General features: G+C 35.1%; 1 protein-coding gene across 1 annotated transcript in view; it reads left to right on the top strand.

Moving 5' to 3' along the window:
• LOC147068877 (cyclic nucleotide-gated channel alpha-3) overlaps positions 1-21921 on the top strand; it is a 590082-nt gene that overhangs the window by 411573 nt on the left and 156588 nt on the right. The window contains exons 5-7 of the mRNA XM_085951461.1: positions 321-428; positions 7044-7228; positions 8959-9456. Coding sequence (XP_085807587.1) covers positions 321-428; positions 7044-7228; positions 8959-9456 — 791 coding nt within the window. The remainder of the gene's footprint in view (positions 1-320; positions 429-7043; positions 7229-8958; positions 9457-21921) is intronic.

Here is a 21921-nt window from a genome sequence, read left to right as displayed (position 1 = left end):
CTGGTCATTACGCACCGTGTGCGTCTTCCGCGTCCAAAGTATTAAGATTAGTTATATGATGTGCATATTTCTAGGTTTTTTTAACTGACGTAATGCTATTGACACGTTCCACGTTGTCTGCGGAACCTTCTTCCACCCACAGACTTTATGTTTAACACAAAAAATGCATGGGATCCTTTTTCACTGTTCATTAATAATTGTGTTTTTTTCGCTATAATACCTCGAGTAGTCAGAGCATTCACTCGAATATTATATTAATAATATTGTGAAGTTGTCATTTCAATATTTTAATAAAAATAATATTTTTTGTTTTGTTCCAGATTGAAACTGGCGACTAGCTTAGCACTGGCGAGCAGCGGAGAGGCACCACTGCTGGGGGCGCCGGCCCCCACACCCGCCAATCACCTGCCACCACTGCCTATCGATAGGTAAGAGAATTACTAAGAATACGGCTGTGCATTAGTCATGAAGTGATTCAGCGATGCAAATATACAACTCGTGTTCTATTGGTCATAATATTATACTCTCTCAGAAAGTGTTTTTCTAAATTATATATGTTCAATAATCAGAATGATATATTCTTAAATCTTGTGAATTATTCGTTTGAATAAAAGAAAGAGTTAATTCTAAATTATTAGCAAGTGCAAGTAGCTACATATAAAAAAAAATATTGGAGAAATTCCACGACGTCGGTTAGTAATCGAAGTAATAGTAAATAGTTACCTAATTTGGTTAAAAAAACAAAAATCGATTGCCAAAGTAGCTTGATTTCGAAGAGCGCTGATGAGTAGGTATTAAAAAGTGACCAATAGTTAAAATTTGTCGCAATTAGTATGTTACGCCGTAGCATATTGGATAAATGCGACGTTTGGGGCGTTTACCCGTGGAGATGCAGGGTTCGATTCTCGGCCGGGGTGGCTTACTTTTTTCAAAAAGATTTTTTCTATTGGTTATAATATACTCTCTCAGAAAGTGTTTTTCTAAATTATATATGTTAAATACACAACTATTTTATTTTGACTGAAGCCTACCTCTCTAGGCTTTTCCTCTACTTCGATTTCCCTTGAGGTTACCCAAAACCATAAGTCACTCCAGGTTATCCTGTCCACGCTGCCTGTGTCCAAAAACTGCAGAATGCCTATCATATAATATAATTGTCGAGAACAGTTCCTTTGTCTGTAGTCTTGGATCCATTTGCCGGTGTGCTCGAAAAGTTATTGTACGCGATCTGGCGTATGACACCGCGCTACGTGCATGGCAGGGGCGATATACTACCTCTTCTAAGGGCAGACAAACGCATTTGTTTTTTCCTAATATAAAGTGGCGCATGGAGACAACCAGATTGACTCCAGACGATTGGATTTCTCAGTTCTTAGCCAGACACGGCGGTTTTGCATCCAAGCTCTGTCACCTTGGCCTAATAGAATCTCTGACTTGTAGTTGTCCACTTAATCTTCTTAATATCGCCGCCTTCAGTTATTGGATCCATGGACTGGTTCCAAGAACAGACAAACGCATTTTTTTTTCAAATATAAATTGGTGCATGGAGACAACCAGATTGTCTACAGACCATTGGACTTATCAGTTCTTGACCGGACACCCTTGGCCTAATAGAATCTCCGACTTGCTTATATGGCGAATTGCAGAATGCCGATCACATCCTCTGGGAGTGTCCCCATAATATTATGTCGGCTGAAAAAGAAGAGCTTCTCAAGACGGTCCGACCCTCAGTTGGACCGGTTGGCCATTGCAACTTGATAACTACGACGGAAAATTTCTCAGTTTTTAAAAAATTTGCCGCATTTCACGGCAAGCGAGAATTGATCATCGAGAATTGTCCGTAATACATTATACCGGGGTATGAATCACGCACACTCTAATGCACGCCAACCAAGGTATTGGGAAGTTGCTCCTGGGACACTTTATGCGCAAGTTTTAAGAGCGCCTATCGTTTGTTGCGCCACGGTATACGCCTGCATAACGAATGTTTTAATTTGAAGAGAAAAAAATACGTATAATAATTTAAAAAAATACGAAATAGTTTTAGAAATAAATGTACCTATATATAATATTAAAAAATAATGACGACATAGCCATGTGTATTTTTTTTGGTTCACTTATTTTTACCAATAATATTTAACGGCCCACGTGCTCATCGTAGGTCAAAATTGAGTTTTTATTGTATTTTCAAACCATGATCCTGGACACTCCTTAAACGTTGTAGATAATCTATTTATATAATTTTGAAGCCTTATTATCTTTTATAGTTATTTTAAACATTTGATAACTGCAATAATAAGGCTTCAAAATTATATAAATAGATTATCTACAACGTTTAAGGAGTGTCCAGAATCATGGTTTGAAAATACAATAAAAACTCAATTTTGACCTTCGACGAGCATGTCCCCCCTTTGGAAACGACGAAATTCATGCATAAATGCATAAATGATGGATCTCATTCTATAAAAAAATAGCAAGCAAATACTCTTCTAAAATAATTATAAGCATCAGGTGTAATTATTAATGAAAATATATAATTGCATAAGTCAGTCCTTAGGCTTTATGCGTCACATAATATTATCGCACTGATCTCATCAGGCGACGGGGGCAGCTGTGCCGCGACACTCAGATTTTTATCGATTTACAATGATTGAGTCCAATCGGATAATTAAAAATAAAAATAGTCAACTAATAAACCTGATTAAATTTATATGAATATATATAATATTATATAATATAAACAGCTGCTCGTTATTTTGCATCAAACATAATCGCTGAAAATGGAAAACCGTTCAGTGATAAAGAATATAAGACATAAGATTAGTTAAAATGCTTCCATGATCTCTTTGAAAATTTTGAAAACAAGGAAAAAATATTCAAAGAATAAAAGATATGCCTTTAGCTAGAAACGCGATGAAAACTAGAACTCAATTGTAAATTTTAAACTGTTTTAATAGGATTCTTAAAAACAATTTATTCATTTTTTTCCGCACGAAAAACTTCTAGGTACCTACGTCACACAGTCGAAAAATAATATTTGGGAAATTTTGGCACACGCACGTAAAAATGTTTGCCAACCCTATCCTAGACCCATACCTCATGGCCCCACATCCTGAAGCGGGGCCCCAGGCTAGGATCTTTGGCGCCCCCCCTACCTATCGCTAAGAATAAAGGCAGTGTGGCTCTCTACAGTGGCTATATAGCATATTTTAATACATCCATTTGAATTATTGAGTTGTCGGGTATAGATACACAATTAAAAGTCCAACCACATAATTTTAAATAATAACATTGAAGATTGAAGAAATTGACTTTTTTTTTTACTATTACAGCAAATTTGTGATGTGTGTTTATCTCATTTATTTGGCCGACTTGCCACGCCGGGCCCTCAGGCTAGAGCCCTGTCAGCCCCCCCGCCTCTTGTGGGGGCCATGCCATACCTTCAATATTATACTAGTTTGTACTCGGTCGTGGTAAAATACAATGTACAGAATTTAAAATACAGATAAAATTTAAAATAAAAATTTTCTCATGAAAACAATATTAACCACGCAAAGTATGTAAAAGTCCTGATATAAATAAATTGTAATTCAAATATATACGCTAAGTAAAATTTCATGTTCCTAAGCCGCGAGTTACTTGGATTTTCCATTGTATTAAGTAAGCATATTATAAACATTTTTTTTATTCTTGGAGCGCTGAAAATGGCAAAGTCCACAAGCCTGGTTGTGTGTTTAGGCGGTTATTTAAAATGGCCGTGAGTCTAAAATTCTTATTCCTTCTAAATTATTTATTCAACTTTTCCAAGGAGCCATTCCCGGAATATTACTGCGGCAGGGTAATTTTTAAAATAAGATGAGATTTCGAATCGTCTATAAACACCAGCCGCAATGAAAGAGTTAATTTAAGTATCATACTATTCTCAAAGGGTTATCGTTGTCTTGTTAAAGAAGGTGTTATCAACTTTTAACCAGAGCGTTGGAGCGGACCCTTTTTTGAGTTGCTCCACCCTAGCTCCAGCTCCGCTCCGGGACCTAATACTTGCTCCGGCTCCGCTCCGGGTAAAATTTTTTGGTACAGTTCGGTTATGAGGAATACAGCGGAAAACACATTTTGAAAGTACCCGATATACTGGATTGTTTTGTTAGGTTAACCTAACCAAATCTAACCTAACCTAACCCAACCTAACCCAACCTAAACTAATCCAAACTAACAAATAATCCAGTATATCGGGTATTTTCAAAATGTGTTTTCTGCTGTATTCCTCATAACCGAGCTGTAACAAAAATTTTAATAAGTATTATACTTATGTAGGTATACAAATGTTAGAAAATAAGTAGTTTTAAAATGATCGTCATTTTCATTATTAATTCTATTAAACAAAACCGACAGCAAATCGTCTCTCATTATTTGCCTCTTCTGACAGAAGAGAGATGTTATTTATCACTCGGCAGTATTGCCGTATTTCAAATAACTACAGTCTTGCAAAGTGTCAAAATATACTATTTTCATTGGATTTTAGAACGAAAATTTAATACCTAATAAAAAAAAATACGGAGTAGTGGAGCACTACAAATTTTCGATGCTCCGTGTAAAATCCCAGGGCTCCATGCTCCGGCTCCGAGCTCCATTCCAACACTCTGCTTTTAACAGCTATCGTATTATAATTTTGTCAAAAAAAGAACTTGAATGGAATACTGACAAATATGTCTGTATTAGGTGCTCTAAATCAAGATTTATAATTATTATACACTACTACGATATATTAATATGTCAAACGGCTTACTGAAGCGCCAGATAAAAGATCTATATATATTGTTTGACTCAAGAAATTTATTTTTACTCACACATCCCCAACTCTGCATGCAAGCTTGAGCCATTCAAGAATCCAAATGTTTTAATATTAATATTAATACTTTCGACCGAAGGTACTTGATGGAATTTGAATTTAAATTCTAATGGATTCAAGCTCTGTACTATTCCATTTAAGTCGTTTTTTGCGACCCGGGTTTCGCCTTTAGGCATCTTCAGGCGTCGTGTACACTCGACTTAAATGGAATAGTACAGAGCTTGAATCCATTAGAATCCAAATGTTTTACGTATACTGTTGGGATAGTAGTAAATTGGCAGGGCAGGGCTATTATCTATATTCTGACTATTATCTACTATGGATTGAATTAGGCAGGGTTTAATTGAATTTTAAAAACTAATAAACACTATTTACCCACTGTAGTATAAGTTCAATGAAAACAAATACGTTTGACTGACAAAGTTAAGCGTGCATTGTTGTCGGATCGTAACAGCCTACCTCCACTCTTCGCCACTGGGACATACTCCAGTTCGTGTGACAGCTGAAATCTATCGCTAGTCCTACGTGGAGGTTCTTACATGCAACATTTTTTACGCTGTCCATTAAACAGCTGATAAACGTCAAAATACTATTCATGACCAGTGGCGGCTCGTCCATATGCACTGCGGTACTGCAGCACCCCCAAGCAAATTGAGACAAATGTAATATTATACTATACATAAATTTATGTATATTATATTAAAATATCAATATTATTAAGCGTGTAATCAGCTCGCCCGCGCATCGATACATCCAATGAATGTCCAATAATATTAGCATACACCGCGGTAGGTGCTTGATTTTACACAGTACCCATTTCAATAGAATATTCTTGAGTGGGCGAAGGAGGGCGCTGGTAGCGGTGCTCGCGAATGAAAGTCTAATTCTTTATTTTAATTATTAATATAAATATTTATTTATATTTAATTTTGATGTTAATAGTAAAATATGATCCAAATAAACATTTATTTTTATTTTTAATCAACCGCAATATCCCCAAATATCTTATCCACGAGCCGCCACTGTTCATGACATGCATTTTGGTGTAAAACGCGAATACTTAAAACAATCTAGAAATAAAAAAAAAATTGAAAGCGAGCATTTGTCGACCGCCATTGCTGATTTGGAGCGCCTATTTTACAACACCTGCAACGCGGCACGCGACTCCTTCGGGAGCCACAAGTAGGAATATTTAAATCGCCCCAGATGAATACACGGCCGCATTTTATACCCCCTGCCTTTGGTGTTAAAAGACAGTGATCTTCAACGCAACGCTTAATAGTAAAAGTATTTTCATGAAAAACATTTTTTTTCTGTGAAAAATTAAATGGGAACGGCGGACAAAGATTCTACACATTTCAACCATGTATTTCGTTTGAGGAAAACTTAGTTCGGATAGACGGTGATTTGATATTATATTTTACCTTTGCGCTTTTTGCAGTGGACTGTATAATTTAAAGGATGATGGTGGATGGTGGATTCCGGATCTAGGGGTAGGGGCAATTTAAAAAAATGCGAGACACTGACCTTACGGATGATCTATGATGACTCCGTGGTCTGGTTGCAATGTCACTCGCGCGGTATTATTTGTTTGGGTTACCCGGTGCGCGGCACTTGACGGTACACTTTTTATGGATGATCACAGTGACGTCACTTGGGGGCGGCAGTTACTCGAAGGGCGGCAAATCGAGGAGAATCATTTGAAATATATATAATTAGCTACCTAAACTTAGTAATAACGAAAACACCATTAAAAAAATCAGCTCACTAGTTTTGTCGGGTTCGCAATATCTAGTTCACTTCCGTTGCCCTTCGACGTCCATAGTGACTAGAAACGACACGTGCAGATTTGCGAATATTTAAAATCTGATATTTTGTTAGTAATGTATCCATACAACACATTTCTTATAATCTTAGATTTTGGACTCATGACAGGATGATAAAAATACTGTATTAAAAATGGGGCGGAATTTTGGCGCTGCCTAAGGGCGGCATTTTATCTAGGGACGTCCCTGGATGATAATGAGGTTGATGAATGATGATGAGTTGGATGATTGATGAGGATAGGTATGTCTGTAGGATTGAATTTATCAATAACTGTGGTTTGAGATTTATTGACAATTTTTCGGTTTTAGGACCGACTCTTAAAAAAGGACAAAAAAATAATGTGTGTTACTTGTTTTCTGTTGTGCAGGAATTGCATGCGCCGCCGCTCTACGTACGCTAGCGGGCGCCTGCCTCGCGCCGGGGCCCCCGGATGGTCGTTCGTCTTCGATCCCGCCGGCAGGCTCTGCTACTACTGGTCTATGGTTGTCTCTCTCGCCTTCCTCTACAACTTTTGGGTCATCATATACCGGTTCGCCTTCCAAGAGATCAACGGTAAGCAAATAAAAAAAAAATATGTCCCTTTAATATTAACAAAGCGTCGCTATAGATTGATTTCCCGAATATCCGTTTTTGTCGAAATCGACCTTTTAATGCAGAATGTTTTTTTGTATCTAATTGGACTAGAACCATCCCTCTCTTTAAATTACTTTGTAATGGTAATGATTACACCATTCATATGCTGTACAAATAACAATTTTAAATATCTCCATGTATTTAAATATAGGATTATGAAATTTGTTGTTCGTCTCCTGAACATTTGGTCTATTCGGGAAACCAATCCTACAGCGACGAAAGGTCAATGCGATCAGCAACTCTTAGCAGGCTCTCACACCGAAACTCGTCTCGTCTGCAATGTCTCAAATACGTGGATCTGACGTCATCGTTATTCACAAAACACACGTTATCTTATAGACCTTCGCACACTGCTGGAATAAAAAAATTAGTTTGAAGAAAAAATCACTGGAGGCACATGCAACTATTTTCACCCGGCATGCAGTGCAGATATGATCCCGACATCCCTATAAATGTCGCACTTCGGCATTCATTTTGGTTTCCCGAGTGACGTAACTGTCCTCGCACGGCCTTGCTGTACGCACATAAGAAAGTTGCATATTGCGCTCAGTTTTGATTTACGACTATTATCCCAGTCGAGACGATTTTCAATGTGCAACTGAGCTTATGGTTTAAAAATTAAACTTAAAAAAATGAAATTACTGACAACATCAAAAATAGCAATACCAAACACAAACACAGGTTTTGTTATTAACAGTAAACCAATTGAACGTGTGACCCAATATAGATATTTAGCATCATGGGTTATTGAGGTTAATGGTCCTTCCAAACCGCACTAGGTCTCAATCAGGTGTATTACGGGACCCTACGTTTTGTATGAAGCATCATTTTTATGGCTGGGAATGTCTCAGGAGATTACAAAATAAATGTTGACGTCCCCAAGCGAATTTAAATGGAACAAGAAGTAAATGCAATTTATGAAGCGCTTCAATATGAAAACTATTAGTTAATATCATCGCAATTAGATAGGACATACATGCCTCAATTGGTGAAGCACATTAGCGCGAGTCTATTTTTTTAGTATGTATGGGAATAAACAACTCAATCCGTGTCATCATATTGATCGGCGATATTAATATCCATTTCCCGTAGTGTCCAATTATGGCACACTCAGTAAATAGCTGACTGCAATGATTATTTCCGCAATATCCATTTTTCCACTTAGTCAGCTATATCCAATGACGCAAACTCCATATAGTAGCCGATTCAATTATAATAATTATTTCCTAAATATTCTTTTAAAGATATTATTTTGATTGTGAGTACGTCAACAAATAGCGGATCATAATTCCTTGGACATCAATTACTCCGCATAACATATCATTCTACCGAGATTCGGACCTCGGAACAGTATCATATGTATTGTAACATAACTACTGTAACATACTCCTGCACCGACTGTTTACGCTGCAAATAAAACTCGCTCCACCATCCATCGGAACAATCACCAAAATCACGGCTTCTTCATCCACAACGCCATGACTCCCATAGTGATGACACTCAACAGTGGTGACTCTGACGTTCTACTCAACCTTCTACCGGCAAGCTTAGCAAGGTGCAAACGGGATACGAGAACCTATCACATATGTAATATATCTGAGGTGTTTTCAAATTATGTATGTTCAAAAATATTTTTATTTTTCTTTCAGGGGAAACACTAATCGTCTGGTTCTGCCTGGACTACTTATCGGACTTCCTCTACCTGGCAGACATAGTATTCCACTTTCGGACCGGCTACTTAGAAGACGGCGTCCTCCAGACAGATTCAGGGAAACTCAGAAACCACTACATGAACTCCACCACTTTCTACATAGACTGTCTCTGCCTGCTACCGCTGGACTTCCTCTACTTGTCCATCGGCTTCAATTCGATCTTACGCTCCTTCAGGCTGGTGAAGATCTACAGATTCTGGGCGTTTATGGACAGGACTGAAAGACACACCAATTACCCAAATCTCTTCAGATCGACCAGCCTAATTCACTACCTTCTCGTCATCTTTCATTGGAATGGGTGCCTGTATCATATTATTTATAAGAACAATGGGTTTGGGAGCAAGAATTGGGTCTATCATGATTCAGAGTCGGCTGATGTCGTGAAGCAGTATTTGCAAAGCTACTATTGGTGCACTCTCGCTTTGACCACAATAGGTGAGTGATCTTTGTCTTAATTTTTTTTCTGTCATATCCTTTCAAAACTTTTCCAATTCACACCTTCATTACTCTATACTCTAATTTCATGATTTCCAACCTTTTTTATTAAGTGGAACTCATTTTTGTAAAAAAAAATCGGATGTCAATTTGAGGTAGAAAGGTATCCGTGACGTCAGTTAGTAATTAAAGTAATACCTACTTTGATTTAAAATACAAAAACTGATTACCAATAGTAGCTCAATTTGGAAAGCACTTAAATGAACATTAAAAAAGGCCAATAGTTAAAGTTTGTCGTAATTAAGTATGACTCATTTAACATAGTGGACTATGTACGTGAGCGCGATACGTGAGAGCAGGTTCGATTCCTGCGGGGGACTTACTTTTTTCAAAAAGTTTTTTTATATTGGTTTTCATATATTTTCTCAGAATATTGTTTTCAAAATTATGTAAGTGTGTAGAAGGGTATGAGAAAACTTGATTCCGATAAAAGTGACGTATCTGTCATGGCTGCAACGCGTGTTTAAATAGTGTATAGGCTCTCTTTTTAGATGTGCCTCCTTTTCTTCTTCACAATAAACCAAATGTTTACTAATAATAATTTCAATATCACTCCTGATCGTTTTATATATATTTTTATTATAAAAATCATCAACTTACGTAAATTGATAGATCCTTACACTACGAAAGCGTAAATTGTAATGATAAATTTAGGGCCGTTCCTCATTTGAAAAGGAAGTGCAATTGACTTTAAAGGATCAGTGACGTCCCGTGGGGGTAGGCAGTTACTCGAAGGGCGGAAAATCGAGTAGAATCATTAGACTAGGAATTGGTAGGTAGACAAACTTAGTAATAACGAATCTTTCCATTAAAACAAATCAGCTCATTGGTTGGAAACAAAATGTATATTCATTTACATAAAAGGTTTAACAGGATTGTATTTTTTGTGGGATTCGCGATGTCTAGTTTACTTCCGTTGTCCTTGGACGTCACGTCCTTGATGACCAACAATGACACGTGCAGATTTTCGAACTATATTTGATTTATAGGTAGGTACATACTTACCTAATAAATGTATCCAAATATTTTTACCAGTGATTCGCGAGTTTTGAAAGTTGTCATGTGTATTTTTAAATTTATCTGAAACCGTGGACTCACAATATTATCTATTGAAGTAGAAATTGCATTTAAATTAGATTTTGTGGTATATATTTTGTTGGTAATGTATCCATACAACACATTTCTTAGAAATTGGAGTCATGAAAGGATGATAAAAATACTGTATAAATAATTACAAGATAAAAAGAACTTTTTACAGACTTACAACTTTTTTAAATTTTCTGTTGAATCATATAAACTTCACTTGACTAGCTTAAACGATCAAAAAAAATTGTACTTGACATGTCATAATATTTATTTCCATAGTAACGCACGTACATATTAATAATTTAGTTGCTAGGACCCCAGACCCCTTAGCAGCCGATAATGGTGTCGAAATAACTTTTCATAAAAAACAGAATTAACTGAAAACGAATTCAATTCTACTTAAAGATGGCTAAAAGTATTAAAAAAATGGATTGGCATCGTGTTCTGATATATTCTAAGAGTTTTTGTATTTGGAAAATTGTATTTGATAGAAATAATACTGAAATGTCATTTTGACACTCATATTGATTTCCATAGTAACGCAGGTATATATTAATAATTTAGCTGTTAGGACCCTTGCAACCAATAATAGTGGATTGGATTACGGATTTCTTCCGAATTAACTTTTCATATAAAACAGAATTAACTGAAAATGAATTTAATTCTACTTAAAAATAATTTAGTATATATTAATAAAAGTATTTAAAAAATGCATTGGCATCGTGTTCTGATATATTCTAAAAGTTTCAAATGTCTAGCTAGTCGGGAAGTTAGTTAAAAATCGATTGCAAGATTTGTACCGGACAAAGAACCACCGGACAAATGAGAATACGAGCTAAGAAAAACGTTGTAAAATGGGGTAGCATTTTGTCTAGGGACGTCGCTGCAAAAGAGGGCTTATTAGTTCACAGTTTTAACACGTTTACCTTAGATATGTTTACATTATGTTTTAATTATTTGTGTAAAATGTTGACATTGATACAATTACAAAAAAGGAAATAATCTGCCACGATCATGTATTGAATACACCACTGCGGGTTTCTTCGTAAATTATGGATTTAGAAATAATGTCATATTTATTATTCTTTCTTTACGGGTTTTCCCCATGATAATTTTCTTATATATAGGCGCGGGCAACACTGTCCCACCGAAGTCTTAGGGTATTACGTAAGACGCCGTAATGGGGGAATACCAGAAAAGATTATTGCCGCGTATTTCTTTTTATACCCTCGTAAAATGACCTTTTTCCACCTTTAAGCGTCACAAAAATGGACCGGAGCTTTGTTGACATGATTTTTATTTGCTGGAAGAAGCATTTTTCGCTTTGAGTGATACGGATTTCTTTAAACAAAAATAATATTAAATTTCTGCGATATTTTTTTAACCTTTCGGGTTTTACAGGTGAATACGTTTAATAGGTATAACCAGCTGTCGTCTGATTAAAATAGTGTTTACCTACACAAGAATTAAATTCTGTAAGGAACCTTTCTTTTATATTTAAAAAAAAATAGTTTACTCGAAAAATAATTAGAAAAATTGAATAATCCCGAGCGAATTTTGTTTAAAGCATCAATTACATTGAGATTCTTTACGAGCTGTTTGTTGGCGAATTTATAATCTGCCTGTAAAGTCGCCCAGTGTAATCATTGAACAATCTAACAAGCATGTTGTCAACACTCTACCGAGAAAAGTTGAAAGCCGGTCAACTTTACACGCTACACGCCGGCGTGTGGACCTACTGCGTCGGCAACCTCCCGGTAAAAAAACGAATTACGTTCTGTCAAAATAGTCGCTGGCTTGTGGTTTCTCAGCGAATGGAAAGTTTTGTGTGTAATCATCAAATCGCAGTAGCTGAATCGCCCGCTTTTAAATTCGCCAACAAACAGCTCATAAAGAAGCTCAATGTAATTGACGCTTAACTCGCGGCTAGATCTCGATTTCTCGAGAATCAATATTATTCTTGAATTCGATAATATTTCTCGAAATTTAGTAAGTAGTCGAAATGGATCTCGGCAGCGTCAAGACGGGGTGTTTTAAGAGTTGTTTTTAAGGGAAATAGATGTTAGCTACTTATTTAATTTATTAGGTACGTATTTTGGGTTCAATCAAGCACTGAAAAACAATATCTGAATATTTTTTTAGACCCGGGATTCGATCCCGAGATCACAGGCCGTAACACAAATAGTTAGTTTAATTAGCGACATCTAGAATGGAGATGATATACTTACGATAAAGTTTATATTATTACTATGATTAATTATTAGCAGTGGCGAAGGTTGGAGGTAGGCTGTTAAGATCTGACATAAATAGTGAATACTAAACTTTATCAGTCAAACGTATTTGTTTTCATTGAACTAATACTGCAATGTTTAGATAGTGTTTATTATTTTTTTAAATTCAATTAAATCCTGCTTAAGTACATAATAGTAAAAAAATATTCGTTGACCTATAAAATATCTAAAATATTGCCTTTAAACTATACATAATTGTAGATATTTTAGGTTAGGCAGGGCTTAATGAATTGTAAAGGATTACTAACCAACACCATCTGTAATATATTTTATTAATTCAACGAAAACAAATTGTATGACTGAAAAAGTGTACGCTATTTTGTCGTATCGCCCATAGCATACCTAAATTATTATGGTTTGAATTAGGCAGGGTGTAATAATTGAATCAATGAAAAGAAACTAACCAGCAGTATCTGTAAATTGTATTCTTAGTTCATTGAACACAAATAAGTATATCTGACGTGAAGAATCTGAAGTTTATTGTGCACTATTATTATGACACCCACGGTGGCCACGCGGCTTAAGCGTTGGACTATCACGCCGTGGGTCTCAGGTTCTAATCCTGGGTCTTTCAAGTACACATATTGTTTTTAAATTTGTGTGTGAGTCAGGGTATGGACCTACTGGGTTGAGCAAGTGGCTGACATCCATTTCTCGTAAAAAAACAAAATCTGTTAATACAAACCTCTACTCTGTGGATTCCCATATGATCCTATTAGGATCGGGCATGGTCGGGGGTAAAAAATATGTTGTATATTAACAGCTTATCTCCACCCCTCGCTACTGTTAATAACTAAGTCGCTCAGAGTCACAACTTACAATTTGTTATTTTGTCATTTATGTCAAGTAATTCAAAAGGCATTAATATATCTATAAAGAAAAATAGTTGAGTATCAAAAGTCACTTTAAACCATGTGAAAATCGTTGACTGTTGGTGTCATAATTCACATTTTTCAATAAATAGTGTGAGTTCTGTCACCGCCTAACCTAACCTAACCTATCAGGGAGCTATATTTCTCATAGTGTGTTGTGTGTCTGCAGTAGATGTGAATTGGAAAAACTGTCACCTGTTTGTGTACTCAAGTTTCGGATGAAACTACCCATACTCAGTACGTGTGGTCCAATAAACTTATTCCAAAAAACTTGTGATGATATCATCGCGAGTCGCTGTTCTGTGCACTCGCCAGTTGGTAGACTTTCAACACTATTGACATTAAATGCGCACGATCGAGATAGCACTTGAATATAGGTATATTTTAATTTATTAGTCTATTGCGTTCGAATGTATGAATAATAGGTCATAAAGTTTGTGTCGCAGCACAGTGGTGAGATGACGCACAGGCTTAGGCTTGTAATATGACCGGTCAAAACATATTTAAGATTTTAAAAAATCATTGTTATTCATTTTTTTAAAGAATATTGTAACCTAACAGAAAAACGACTCATAAATTTAAAATGAGTTTAAAATGTTATAATAAATGGACTTTTCGACAAGCGGAGCTCAGCGTATTTTTAACGATTGTATTGAAGCCGATACACAGTCTGAGTTCCCTGAGCCGATACGTATTTCAAATACTAATATGGAGTTAGTTTTAGTTTCAGTTGAGTATGAAACTTTTATCGCATATGCACGTCAAACGCTCTGTATAGTATTCCAAACACTAGTAAGTATTTTGGAACAAGTTTATATACTAAGTATTTTTTATACTGGTAGTAAGTATACTTAGTCTTCAAAATCGACCAGTTTTCCATCTCTAGTCTGCAAATAATGTAAGTAAATCGACTCAACTCACTCATTGATATTCAAGGGAGTTCAATTATGAATACTTTTCTTTTAATTACAAAAAAAACACTGCTCTGGTCTTAGACAATAGATACAGCTCTGGTGTTTTTTTGCGATTATCTCAAAACTTGATTTTTTGAATATGTGTGTTATGATTCAAGGCAACTCAATTACTAGTAATATTAAGATAGGTGTTGTGAAAAGAATAATATATATTTTAAAACTCTTAACTTCTTAACTCTTAAAAAAAATAATTATTAATCTATACTTAGTTGGTAAATGGGTAGTTTGTTAAAAAATGATAGTAATTAATTTTAAATATTATATGTGAATGCTGTTATACTTTACGGGATAATAATTATTCTTTGTAAAACACCTACACTATTATTCTAATTCCATGGTGAGTAATTTTAAACTTTAGTTCCTTTGTTTTTACGATGATTTTACTTAAATTCGGCGCATTATTACTCCTTTCCATTGAGATATTTCAAACGCGGGCAACACATTAATTTGAATAAGGAATGCGCCGCCATTTTAAATGACAAACATAAACAAGATGGCCGCCCGGCCTATCATCGGATAATTAACGATGGTGACACAATGGACGCCGCCAAAACAACAGAAAGCTATTTTTAAACATTGAAATGTTTATCGATTTTTTACGTTACCTGCTAAATAATATATGTTTAGGTATAATGTTTGAATTTTTCACGGATGTTTGTAATCGTACCTAAAAGATTTTTGGGTTTTCATCGCGTATTATTTATCCTCCATTACTCGAAGTTTTGGGCTCATTGGAAAAGCCATTCGAAATAATGTGATGACAAGCACTCGATGGACACAGGATACAAATTTGATTTTAAAACCAAGATACGTTTATTGAAGTTATAAGTATTTCTTTTGGCGCGTTTGAAAAATCAGATCAGAGTGTATTTTTGGCGTGTGACATGTAATACATAATTTATTTTTTCACACGAAAAAACGCACTCGATTGGATTCGAACCATCGATTGTTCAGTTATCAGCCGAACGCACTGCCTTTACGCCACAGTATGGTACTGCAATCGTGACGATTATACAGTATAATATTATAGTTTAGAATTGTACCGTTGCCTAGGCAGCGAATTTATTATATTCGGCCATTTGGAATTCCTTACGTAAACAAACGATTGAACGTCAGAGTGACAGTTGGTACTTTAAAAATAAAAACAACGACAAACCAGTATATAATTTAGTAATATAAGTTAAAGTGTATACAAACAAACCAATGGCGTTGCTTTTTCTTGAATGTGTAATTTAACAAGATAATTAAGAGCTAGTCAAAGAATCTAGTTCATCACAAGTTTTGGTTTTGTTTTGTTACGCCAAAGAAGTATAACTTCTAACGCGCGTACATAAGTACACACACCGTTGTATTTATTTATTTAGAAAGAGTACATATTACGGCATTACAGCGATTGGCCAATGCGCCATAATACATAATTAATACAAATTTATAAAAATGACTTAATTACAAAATAATAACCAGTAAAACAAGAAAGTAGAAAAGACCGTATATGCTTATGTAGATATTAGAGTAAAATGATAAATACAATTATAAATTTAACCTATTTAACACGTCCAGAACATGATATAGGTAGTTAATAAAAAAACAAATCAACCTCTGTTGATTTTGCCATCAAATAAGTTAATCGCACGATACACAGCATCATGAAACATCACATCTGTTCTGCGACGATGTATCATGAATACCGTAGTGTTACGAGTGATATTGGTGGGAACATGAAAATTAATATTTGCCAGTATATACGAATACGGATTGTAAATGAACCCACGAAGAAGTAAAAATAAATGCTTTAAAAGAGCAATCACTCTTTGGGTGGACAGGGATTGCATTGATAACGTACCATTGGGTCGGAATAACAGATATTTCTCACGATTGGTATAGGAGGCCATCGAAATCTATAGGAACCCTGATAATATTAATAGGGATGATGGGTTATGGTTTCAAACGTCATAACTTCCGGTACTGTCAGTGAAATCCAATATTCGATCTGGCATATCCGGTCGTCACAACTGACACAGTACACTATCACACTATTTTACTCAGAGCAACGTTTGATCTCAATTAATCGGATGCCTTTTGACATACTCAGAGAAAAAACATCCATAATATTTTTGTTATTGATTTTTAAAGCAGTGGGAGGAGAGGGGGTTCACTGACGTCCACATTTACTCCGCCTGCTGCTAACGTATAGCTTCTCATCACTTCATCATTGGAATAACGCACTTTTCCAGATACATTCCCCATACCCATCTAGCGATAAACATCTGGCATGCAGGTATAATAAATTAAGAGTGTTTACTTACGAGTTATTTCAAGCCGTCTAATCCACAAGTGGTTATCTCAAAGAACACATAGTCTCTGTTCTGGCAGAACACACTAACTGGAGAATACTAGTTTTGAGTAATTTGACTTTGAAGCTGTTAAAATGTTTGAAATAATGGTCTATCGTGTGAGTTTATTAAGTAATCGTAAAAAGGATGACTTTAAAATAAAGACTGTTTATTTATTAAGAAGGTTTTCAGACGGTAAAGTTTGAAATAAGGAACATTTTGGTACTAACTCAATATGTCATGAATTAGTGTCTTCTGCCAGAACAGTGACGAGATAATAAATAGAATTCCGGTAGGCCATATTCAATACGTTACATTTTTATACCTACAGGCTTTTGAATTTGAGAGTAGCCTACAAAAATGAAACACGCATTATGCACGTGCAATAGTGTGTGCAATACACCAATATTAAATGAGCGTCAATGCATAAACCGAGAGCAGTTGTCAGTATTCCAAGCATGACGTATTCTTGTCACGTGCTAAGTTTATCCCATATTCTTCCATACTCGAGATCTGTTACCTGGTTCACCTTACCCGTTAGGTATGTCAGTTTCCATTATTTCTGAGTTGCCCGGGTAATCTAATGCACGTGGCTTAACGGTCATAATAATTAGGATCCTTCCTGTCCGTTGTCTTTTAGAAATGCCGCATCGGACTATTAAAGATAACATTGGATGCCACAGATAGTTCCACCAATTTATGAGTGTCACCAGTTTTCCAGTGGCTACAGTTCTTGCGTGTCGTAGAATGCCGAGAGGAGTGAGGTTAACCCGTTCATAGGCCTTATTTTGACAGCCGAATCATGAAGATCGCGATCCTTAGTCATAAGGTCCTGACGAAGAGTAATATATCGGGGGGATGAAGGTAGTTAATGTTGCAGGTTAATGTTCGTATCGTAGAAGGTTGCTTTCTGTGTAATGCGTGATATGGTATATTCGGGACACACATGAATAATACACGGGGTTGGTATTTTCATGGTTTTATGTTGTAGAATAAAATTTGAATAAACACGGCACTAATAAAGACTATCACATTGGTTTTATGTTGAGTTGGAAGGTTTACATTATAATTTGAATGTTACTTGGAGTTGCGCGCGTAAATTGACTATATTCTTTAAAGGCCAAAATTCAGCTGTTTTATCGACTGTCATTTTTTCCTGTTCGTATTATTGTCTATGCTATATAAATTAGCATAGACAATAATACGACAGTTGTGGAGTTGAGTGAACCTCTACAAATATTTCATTTACTTTAATAATTTGTATTTTACCACGTTTTTATTAGCTCGTATTCTTGTTTGTCCGGTAAGTACAGATTTTTTCTTGTGTTTCCAGTACAAATTTTTTCTTGTTTGTCCAAGATTTGTATTGGACGATTGAAGATTTTTAACTAACTTTCCGACTAGCTAGACATTTGAAACTTTTAGAATATATCAGAACACGACGACAATGCATTCTTTGAATACGTTTGGCCATCTTTAAGCAGAATTGAATTAATTTAATTTAATTTTCAGTTAATTCTATTTTGTATGTTTCGGAAAAAATTTGTTAAAAGTAAAACATTATTATTGGTTGCTAAGGGGGTGGTCCTAGCAACTAAATTATTAATATATACGTGCGTTACTTTGGAAATCAATATGAAATATCAAAATTACATTTAAGTATTCTATATTTATTCAGTATTTCTCTCAAGTACAAAAAAGAGTATTTATTAATACATAGAATTGTCAGGTTTATAGTATGATTCAACAGAAAATTTAAAAATGTGGTAGGTATATAAAAAGTTGTTTTTATCTTGTAATTATTTACCCCTTTGTATGTGCATTGAATTTGGCTCCATATCTATTATAAAAGACGATTTTTTCAACATTTCGACAGTGTTTAGGAAAAAGGGCGTAACCCTCAATTTTTCGAAAAGTGCTTTTATTAGATATTAACAATGTATACAACTAAATACACATTCTATATAAAGAAAGTAAGCCACAAATGCCGAATTATAATCTAAATTCAGGTTTTAATTGAGATTAATTAATTTTTAATTTATGGAAAAAAGCATTTATCCGCAATTTTAATGATTTTTCTGTAATAACTTCTTTAATTATTATTAGATCGAAAAGATATTACACCAAATCATCAATCATCATGCACCAAATGTATATGGCTATTTTAAAAAAAATATTAAACTAAAAACTCTCAAAAAACGTTTTTTGCCTCTCCTGTAAAATTTGTTCAGTGAGGGTTACGTCCTTTTTCCTAAACACGGTCGATTTATTTGCTTTTAATTCAATTATACAGGTAGGTATCACGTATGTGAGATAAATCCTCAGTCAGTCAATTGGATTTTAAAATAATCAAATGAATTTATTTTGAACAATAGGCATGGGTATAGATTATTCATAGGTTTTTTTTTATTGTTGGAATATAATCAAAATCGTCCGGTAGAAAAAAACGCGAACAATGGAAATATTCGTGCAAATGAGTTGAAATTCGAATAAATTCAAACGATGCCTTTGGCGCGGATTCAGTAACACGGCAACACTCTTCACCGGTCAATTGTTTATGTACCTGCTTCGTTCGTTTTTCTCTTTTTTTTTATTTCGTGTGCTCAGTGGATCGTTCTGTTTCCTATCTCCCCTAATACAAAGAGAATTTATTAGCACCCTCTCTGTGATTGGTTGCAAACGTGTGGTTTGCGAATTATTTTGTCTTTAAAGCATAGACAATTAAAATAATATTTGGCAACGTATCAGTAGCGAAGGGTGGAGGTAAGCTATTAAGATTCACCATTTATAGTGCACATTAAACTTTGTTAGTCATATGTATTTGTTTTTATTGAACTAAGACTACAATTTACAGATGACGTTGGTTAGTTTTTAAAAGTCAATTTAACCCTGCCTAAACCAAACCATAATAGTTTTGGTATATTTTGGGCGACACAACAAAATTGTGCACACCTTTTCAATAATACTTTCGTATGATTAATGTTTTCGTTGGTTTAAGAATACACAATATTACACATATTTTTGGATCATTTTTTTTATTTCATTAAGCCCTGCCTAATCCAAACTATAATAGATACAAGATATTGTTCTATCTATAAAATATCCAAAGTTATTTATGATTTAATTGCATAGATTAAGATAAGTATTATATTACGAATATTTTTTGACTATTATCTATTGTGGCTTGGTTTTCGCAAGGTTTAATTTGAATTTTAAAAACTAACCAATACCATCTATAAATTGTAGTCTTATTTTCAATGATAACAAATACGTAAGACTGACAAAGTTTAGTATGCACTATTTATGGCGGATCTTAACAGCCTACCTTTACTCTTCGCCACTGCATTGTATAGTAGGATCAATGGAAATTTAAAAACATCCCCCAATTAACACCAAAATCAAAGTTTGTCATTCTCCATAATATTAATAACAGTGATCTTATTGTTTCGTCCCTATCGGTGGTATGTAGGTATATTATCTGTGGCTTTCTCTTGCATCTTATCGCATCTTATTCATATATCATCATCATCATCAGCCTGAATCTATCTACTGCTGGATGAAGGCCTCTTCAAGCTGCTTACACTTCTCTCAGCCCTGTGCGCAACTTTATCATTTCATCGACCCAGCGGCCTCTAGGTCTACCTTTCGGACGTTTTGTATTTCTTGGATACTACTGGATGACTAGATTTGTCCAACGATTGTCTTTTCTTCGAGCTATGTGTCCAGCCCATCTCCATTTAAGGCTTTTAATAAACTCTATTACATCGCAAACCCTTGTCTGTTTCCTTATCCACTCATTCCTCTTCTTGTCCTTTCACGTTATGCTCAGCATGCACCTCTCCATACCACGTTGTGCTACTCTAAGTTTCTGGATCTCTTTTTTACTTAGGTTCCATGTTTCACACGCATATGTGATCACAGGAAGCACACACTGGTTGAACACTTTGCGATTTAGGCACAGTGGAAGGTCACCTTTGAAGACATTATTTAGGCGGCCAAAAGCACTCCAGCCTAGGTTTATTCTGCGAATATGCATATATACTGTAGTTTAAACACTAGAAGACATCTATATAATAGTTAGCCACGATTTTTTTTCCGACTTACGAGGCGTAAATAAGAACTCTGCCATTCTTGGTAGTATTGATTTGTGTGTCTCTGCTAATTATATTAGAAATCGGGGGAATCCGTTGTTTGTTCTCCCAAGGTACAGAACTAACCATTAGTATTACCAATTGGGAGGGCAATAGCTGTGTTCAATAAGATCTCTTCGGATATTTATATATTCCACTTACGCTAGAGTGAGTTTATGTGGATGTTATTTTAAGATAGGATATATCAACCTAGTTCATTTTGTGCTTCCATGTAATTTTATCTTTATTATTTACTCATATTACCCTGTATTTTACAACGTTTTTATTATGTCGTATTCTTATTTGTCCGGTGGTTCTTTGTCCGGTACAAATCTTGCAATCGATTATTAACAAACTTCCCGACTAGCTAGACATTTGAAACTTTTAGAATATATCAGAACTCGATGCCAATGCATTTTTAATACGTTTAAGTAGAATTGAATTCATTTTCAGTTAATTCTGTTTTGTATGCAAAGTTATTTCTACACCATTATTGGTTGTTAGGGGTCTGGGGTCCTAGCAACTAAATTATTAATATATACGTGCGTTACTATGAAAATCAAAATGAAATGTCAATATGACAATTCAGTATTCTATGATCGTTTAAGCTAGTCAAGTCAAGTTTATATGATTCAACAGAAAATTTAAAAACGTTGTATATAAAAAGTTCTTTTTATCTTGTTATTATTATAAATTAAGCTCTCCAACTTAACTCCATC

This window comes from Rhyacophila brunnea, unplaced genomic scaffold (genome assembly GCF_057557595.1).
Source record: "Rhyacophila brunnea isolate RB1 unplaced genomic scaffold, BYU_Rbru_1.0 scaffold_24, whole genome shotgun sequence".
Lineage (NCBI taxonomy): Eukaryota > Metazoa > Arthropoda > Insecta > Trichoptera > Rhyacophilidae > Rhyacophila > Rhyacophila brunnea.
Note: the sequence above shows the minus strand (reverse complement) of the source record. Positions and strands in the feature narration are given on the sequence as shown.